Source organism: Hyperolius riggenbachi, chromosome 9 (genome assembly GCF_040937935.1).
Source record: "Hyperolius riggenbachi isolate aHypRig1 chromosome 9, aHypRig1.pri, whole genome shotgun sequence".
Lineage (NCBI taxonomy): Eukaryota > Metazoa > Chordata > Amphibia > Anura > Hyperoliidae > Hyperolius > Hyperolius riggenbachi.
In genome coordinates, this window is record NC_090654.1 from 30060110 (window position 1) to 30067195 (window position 7086).

At 52.3% G+C, this 7086-nt stretch overlaps 1 protein-coding gene across 3 annotated transcripts in view; it reads left to right on the forward strand.

The window, feature by feature from the left end:
* The window catches only part of NIT1 (nitrilase 1), a 19028-nt gene extending 13561 nt beyond the window's left edge, over nt 1-5467 (forward strand). For all 3 annotated transcript variants that reach the window (XM_068252298.1, XM_068252299.1, XM_068252300.1), the window contains exon 6: nt 4300-5467. In XM_068252298.1, coding sequence (XP_068108399.1) covers nt 4300-4569 — 270 coding nt within the window. In that variant the 3' untranslated portion in view covers nt 4570-5467. The remainder of the gene's footprint in view (nt 1-4299) is intronic.
* The last annotated feature ends 1619 nt before the right edge of the window (nt 5468-7086 follow it).

The following is a 7086-nucleotide window of genomic DNA, read 5'->3' on the forward strand; positions in this document are numbered from 1 at the left end:
AGGATTTTTGTACCAATTCGATAACGTCATTTCCTCCAAGTTCTGGCCAGTGCGGCCCGCAGTATCGGCAGTGGTGGACATACCTTCCGCACGAGCCCAACGGTGTCCGCCCTCAACCCCCGTCTGCCGGCTCTTGTGCACAGCATACTCCCTGGTTCCTGTATGTCACATGACATACAGGCGGTATACTGTACATTAAAGCCTGCAGGAGGCAAAGTGGATAGACATGCATTGGTAGGTATGTCCAACACTGCAGCAGCTTGGGAGACAGAGAGGCACAGAGGTGACACGGAGCGGGCAGAGAGGAGACACAGAGCGGGTACAGAGAGACACAGAGCGGGCACAGAGAGACACAGTGTAGGCACAGAGAGACACAATGTGGGAACAGAAAGACAGTGTGGGCACTGAGAGACAGTGCGGGCACTGAGAGACACAGTGCGGGCACAGAGAGACAGTGCGGGCACAGAGAGACACAGTGCGGGCACAGAGAGACACAGTGTAGGCACAGAGAGACACAGTGTGGGCACAGAGAGACACAGTGTGGGCACAGAGAGACACAATGTGGGAACAGAAAGACAGTGTGGGCACTGAGAGACAGTGCGGGCACTGAGAGACACAGTGCGGGCACAGAGAGACACAGTGCGGGCACAGAGACACAGTGCGGGCACAGAGAGACACAGTGCGGGCACAGAGAGAGACAATGCGGGCACAGAGAGAAACAGTGCGGGCACAGAGAGACACAATGCGGGCACAGAGAGAAACAGTGCGGGCACAGAGAGACAGTGCGGGCACAGAGAGAGACAATGCGGGCACAGAGAGAAACAGTGCGGGCACAGAGAGACACAGTGCGGGCACAGAGAGACACAGTGCGGGCACAGAGAGACACAGTGCGGGCACTGAGAGGCACAATGCGGGCACAGAGAGACACAGTGCGGGCACAGAGAGACACAGTGCGGGCCCAGAGAGACACAGTGCGGGCCCAGAGAGACACAGTGCGGGCCCAGAAAGACACAGTGCGGGCCCAGAGAGACACAGTGCGGGCACAGAGAGGCACAGTGCGGGCACAGAGAGGCACAGTGCGGGCACAGAGAGGCACAGTGCGGGCACAGAGAGGCACAGTGCGGGCACAGAGAGGCACAGTGCGGGCACAGAGAGGCACAGTGCGGGCACAGAGAGACACAGTGCGGGCACATAGAGGCACAGTGCGGGCACATAGAGGCACAGTGCGGGCACAGAGAGACACAGTGCGGGCACAGAGAGACACAGTGCGGGCACAGAGAGGCACAGTGCGGGCACAGAGAGGTGCGGGCACAGAGAGGCACAGTGCGGGCACAGAGAGGCACAGTGCGGGCACAGAGAGACACAGTGCGGGCACAGAGAGGCACAGTGCGGGCGCAGAGAGGCACAGTGCGGGCGCAGAGAGGCACAGTGCGGGCGCAGAGAGGCACAGTGCGGGCGCAGAGAGACACAGTGCGGGCGCAGAGAGGCACAGTGCGGGCGCAGAGAGGCACAGTGCGGGCGCAGAGAGGCACAGTGCGGGCGCAGAGAGGCACAGTGCGGGCGCAGAGAGGCACAGTGCGGGCACAGAGAGGCACAGAGAGGCACAGTGCGGGCACAGAGAGACACAGTGCGGGCGCAGAGAGGCACAGTGCGGGCGCAGAGAGGCACAGTGCGGGCGCAGAGAGGCACAGTGCGGGCGCAGAGAGACACAGTGCGGGCGCAGAGAGACACAGTGCGGGCTGAGAGGCACAGTGCGGGCACAGAGAGGCACAGTGCGGGCACAGAGAGACACAGTGCGGGCACAGAGAGGCACAGTGCGGGCACAGAGAGACACAGTGCGGGCACAGAGAGACACAGTGCGGGCACAGAGAGACACAGTGCGGGCACAGAGAGACACAGTGTGGGCACAGAGACACAGTGCGGGCACAGAGAGACACAGCACAGAGAGAGACCCAGAGGGGGCACAAAGAGACGGGCCAGAGATGCACAGAGGGAAACAAAGCTTAATTTAAAGGAAATCTTGAATCGAATTAAAATCGTGATTTCAGACAGAAATCACGCAATTCAATTTTCTTCCTAAAATCGTTCAGGCCTAAGTTGGAGCAATTTTTGGGTACCTGAAGTCGGAGGTTTCATAAACAGAGGAGTTGGATGATTTTTGTACCGACTCCACAGCCCTGCAGGTCTAAGTTCTCTAAAGGTGGCCATACACTTATCGATTTTTTTTCCATTGATATCAGGACGATTCAATCATTTGACCAAATCTTCTAGCAATCCATGCTGCAAACGATTTCCTGTCTGAAATAGGTCAATCGCGCAGGACAGAAAGTTTTGATTGGCTGCGAGTCAGGAGCGCGTCACTCCATTCATTGACTGATGAAGCAGCTCTCACCTGTCCACGGCCCGATTCCGGTCTCTTCTCTCCCCACTGGCTGCTTCTTCCTCTCTTCACTCCCAAGTCCCAGGTTGCGTGTGTGACATCTCAAATGCTAGAGGCCTCTAGTGGCCTTGTAAGGTGTGTGCCACAGTGTGCTTAGTGTCTCTGCATTATGTCACACATGCTCCCTGGGACTCGGACATAAAGAAAGACCTACCTACCTACCTATACTGAGGGTGAACCTTTTTTTGGGTGCTGTGTGATCATTCCAAACCGGGGGGGGGGGGGGGGGGGGGGGTGCATCCTCACAAGTTTGCCTCAGGCTGCAAAGCAAACCGTCTAGAGCAAGCCTGGCTGAGGATAATGAATGTGAAATTGGATATCCTGAATAATGTATTACATTCTACTATATGTCGATACAGTGACTCTTTAAAGAGAGTCGGAAGCGATTTTAAAAACAGCTTTTTACCTTATATTCTACATGGGCATGTTTTCCTCTGCTAAAACGCCACTATCCCGCGGCAGAACGAGGGGTGGTCGTAGTCAGCCAACTTCGCTACGCTGGAACTACGCGTATTTTTACGCAAATACGCTTCGCAATCTACGGCTATGTAATCAGAAACTTCACTACATTTGCATTCTGTAGACTACGTGTTAAAATACGCAAGCTTCGCGTAGTGCGAAGCATAGTTGATGCGACCGCTTATGCCCTTATGCGGAAAAATTTCCGCAATAATCTTCAACCTATTTGCAAATATAAACTGATATAAGCGTACATTCCACCTTCCAATGCGGAATTGTATACGTATAGAAGGGCAATAATGTTTCTGCGCATGCGCAATGATCCATATAGATGCAGTTACCGCACGTGTAGTTGACTTCGCAATACATACATCAACTACGTGTAGCGGGCGAAGCTTCGCATAGCGGGACTACGACTACGCGGAAATGCGTACATGTAGTTCTTAAACTTCGCCTACGAACTACGATGCGTCATTGCATACTACGACGCGTAGATTCGCGCTGGCGTAGTTTACGAGCTGTCTGTACCCCACAAATCCCCTCTGTGGTGTCCGGGCAGCGCTTCATGTTGAGGCAGGGCTAATGGCCGCAGCCCTGCCTCTCAGCGCGTCTATCAGCGCTGATCGCCGCCTCTCCCTGCCCCTCAACCTCTTCCTTCACTGAGAGGGGCAGGGAGAGGCGGAGATCCACCGCTGATAGACGCGCATGGGGCAGAGCTACATCTCATAGCTCTGCCTCCATGAGCGGCAAAATCTACGACCAAATTGGTCGTGAATTTTGCAGGGGGGGATTTGGGGGGTAAACACCCCTCATTCTGCCGCGGGATAGCGGTCTTTTAGCAGGGGCAAACATGCCCATGTAGAATATAAGGTAAAAAGCTGTTTTAAAAGTCGCTTCAGAGTCTCTTTAAATGTAAAATATTCATGTGATGCTGAAGTTGGTCTTTTTAGTCCTTGCAGGGCCATATTTACAGCTCAGGAGCCTATAGGCACATAAGCTCTGGTGCCCTAAACTCCGCCCCTTAACACGGGCCCAACCACTCTGTTCCCCCCTTCCCCCTCTCCCGTATAGGTAGCCAGATGTTTCCCCCTACCCACAATATAGGTAGCCAAGTCTGCTCACCTTCCCCCTATAGATGTGCTCCTTTGCAGAGTAGAGAATTTGTCATTTCTTGAACATCAGAACCCGTGAGTCTTCTTCTGCTATTAGCGGTCTGCTTGCACGCTGCAGAGGGAGGGAGAAAAGGGGGTGTACTTTGGCCGATCAGAGAGCCACCTCTCTCACTTACAGGCCACCTGTAGGCATGAGCCTGCAGTGCCTATAGGTAGATCCATCCCCAAGTCCTACCCACCTCGTGTTGTACAATATCTAGTGTTGACTTCCTCTTCTCTGTCCTGCAGGTGCTCCTGAGGGCCCGAGCCATAGAGAACCAGTGCTACGTGGTGGCAGCAGCGCAGACCGGCAGCCACAACCAGCGCCGGGCATCCTATGGCCACGCTCTAGTGGTGGATCCTTGGGGGGCGGTGATAGCGCAGTGTCAGGAGGGCACCGGTCTGTGCTATGCAGAGATCAATTTGCCATACCTGCACCGCCTGCGCCAGGAGATGCCAGTGCAGGATCACCGCAGAGCCGAGCTGTATGGCCAAGTTGCCAAGAAGACTCCAGGCTGACAAAGACAAGGGAGGGGCAAAGATGGAAGTCTCAAAGGCGGAATCGGAGATCAGCTAATCATGCCTTACAATGCTTTGAACACAGACACGGGGTAATTGATAATGCCACAGGAGCTGAGAATAAGGCCTAACCAATCACTAATGAGAGCACTTGTTATTCAAAACTAGGGGACTAGGTATTGGGCTAGGTTGTTTTCTGTGTTACACTTTTTAGCTCAGTGCCATGTTTAAAGGTATGTTCTACCTTAGCCTGGAAGAGTTTTAGTTCTCTTACACTGTTATGGCCGGTGTTACTGACATTGCTCTCTTTCTTCTGGACTGTGATTGGTTACAGCTAAGCACGGTACGCCTCCTGCATATGCATCGGCGCTACAGTGTCATGGAGGATGAGCAGTGCGGCCATCTCTGCACCTGCGTTATGTTGTAACGATGGTGGCAGAATGTAAACACACTACCAGGCACAGACTCTAATCCAGCATAACATGCTGTATGGCACCTTCGACCAATTAGACAGATTCTTCTCCGATCGCTCTCAGTGTTAAGGTCTCACCTCTCCGCCGACGCAATCCTGTCTCTTCTGGTGTTTGGCGTCACTGTGAGCGCCTGTGCTACGTACCTCGGCGCAACATGCGCCAGTGTGACTTGCAACACGTGGTGACGCTAGAAGAGGGCCAGATTTGTACATTTGATTGTCCAAGGCCCCCTGTTCCCCCCCTCCCCGTTAGAGGTAGCCAGATGTCCCTCCTTTGGCATAGGTAACCAGATGACCCCCTTTCCCCCTGTTTAGTATAGGTTTGCTCTCCAACAAACCTGGTCTCCCTCACCCATTTCCTATTGCTATAGTGTCAATGACAATTGAATTCAAGATACTGAAAAATAAAACATTTCTGATGATTTATTCCTTGTGTGTCGTTCCTAACTTGTGATATCCACGTAGGATAATAATTTATAGCTGTAATTCAGCAGATCAGCCAGATGTGATATTACAGTTATGGTGAATTGATCAGCAGTTTTAAAGACCTCTGGATACTGACATTGGTTGTCTGTCCTGCTGATCTTCTGCCTCTAATAGTTTTATCCATAGGGCCAGATTTATCAAGAACCTATGGTAGGTTTTTAGAAATCTATGCAGAACGGTCTCAGGCATATTAAGAAAGCATTAGATAGTGCAGATTATTTCTAAAACTGTTGTAAAATAGGAGGAGCTAGGAAAGTCTCAGACAGTGCAGTGTGTGAGGGGAATTGCTGTTGCTGAGGTAACCAACACACCTGCTGTAGTAATAGCAGCAGGCTCTGAGGAGGAATTCAGCAGGTGGGAGGAGCACATCACAAATCATTTCTAGCTTGCATTCTGCAATCATGTCTACCTGCAGTTTTACATCTGTAGATCACCGCTATCAAGCACTTCTTAATCTGCGCCAGTTTAGGGATGGATTTGCACTTTTCTTAATTAACTGTAGTGCAGCTCTAGAAATTCATACTAATTTGCCACTATTGCCTAGGATTTAACCTCCTTGGCGGTTAATTTTTTTTTTTTAAATGGGCAAAAATCCTTTTTTTTGTATTTTTTTTTTTTGTTTCATGTAAAGCTACCAGAGTGGTAGCTACATGAAACACCACTAGAGGGCGCATGTGGCCCTCTAGTGCGATCGTCGCCGGCATCAATAGCAAACAGGGGAGCGCGTATATAACGCGTTCCCGTTTGGCTTCTCCTGTCGCCATGGCGACGATCGGCATGACGTCATGGACGTCAGCTGACGTCATGCGCACTCGATCCAGCCCATAGCGCTGCCCGGAACTCATTGGTCCGGGCAGCGCAGGGCTCTGGCGGGGGCCCTCTTTCGCCACTGCGTGCGGCCGATCGCCGCAGAGCGGCGGCGATCGAGCTGTGCGCGCGGCTAGCAAAGTGCTGGCTGCGCGCACAGCACTTTGAATGGGGCGAATCGTCCCAGCAGGCCCTGAGAAATCCTCCGGCGCGGCATAGCCCGAGCTCAGCTCGGGCTTACCGCCAGGGAGGTTAAGAAGGTTCTTATCATTCAGAACTGTTCTCCCTGCTGGTTGGAGCAGATTATGAAGGAAAAACTGCCGGTAATGCGTTGCTAAATCTCCCCCAGTGGCCATACATGAGGCAACTTGGCGGTCGATTGACCATGCAATTTGATTATTATAATCAAACCTTATTAAAAATGAGTGCTGCCAAGTGCATGCCCGTACGACAGTGCCACCAATTTCGAGCTGAAATTGGTTGCATGAACTGGTTGGACAAGCTGCAAGATGTCAGGCCATCACGGTCGGTTGGGTGCGCGGCAGTAACAGCGAGCGATATCGGGATGAGCGATGACACCCCCAAAGCTGTGCTAATATTTAATGGCCACAGTGACTATACATTAACTATCCGCGCCCGCCACTAGCTCCAGACGCCATCCTCCATACGGTACATATGCCCCTTTCAAAGGCATTCGTTTTCATTAATGCAAATTATATGCAACTCAGAATTGAGCCTATCAAGTGCACAAT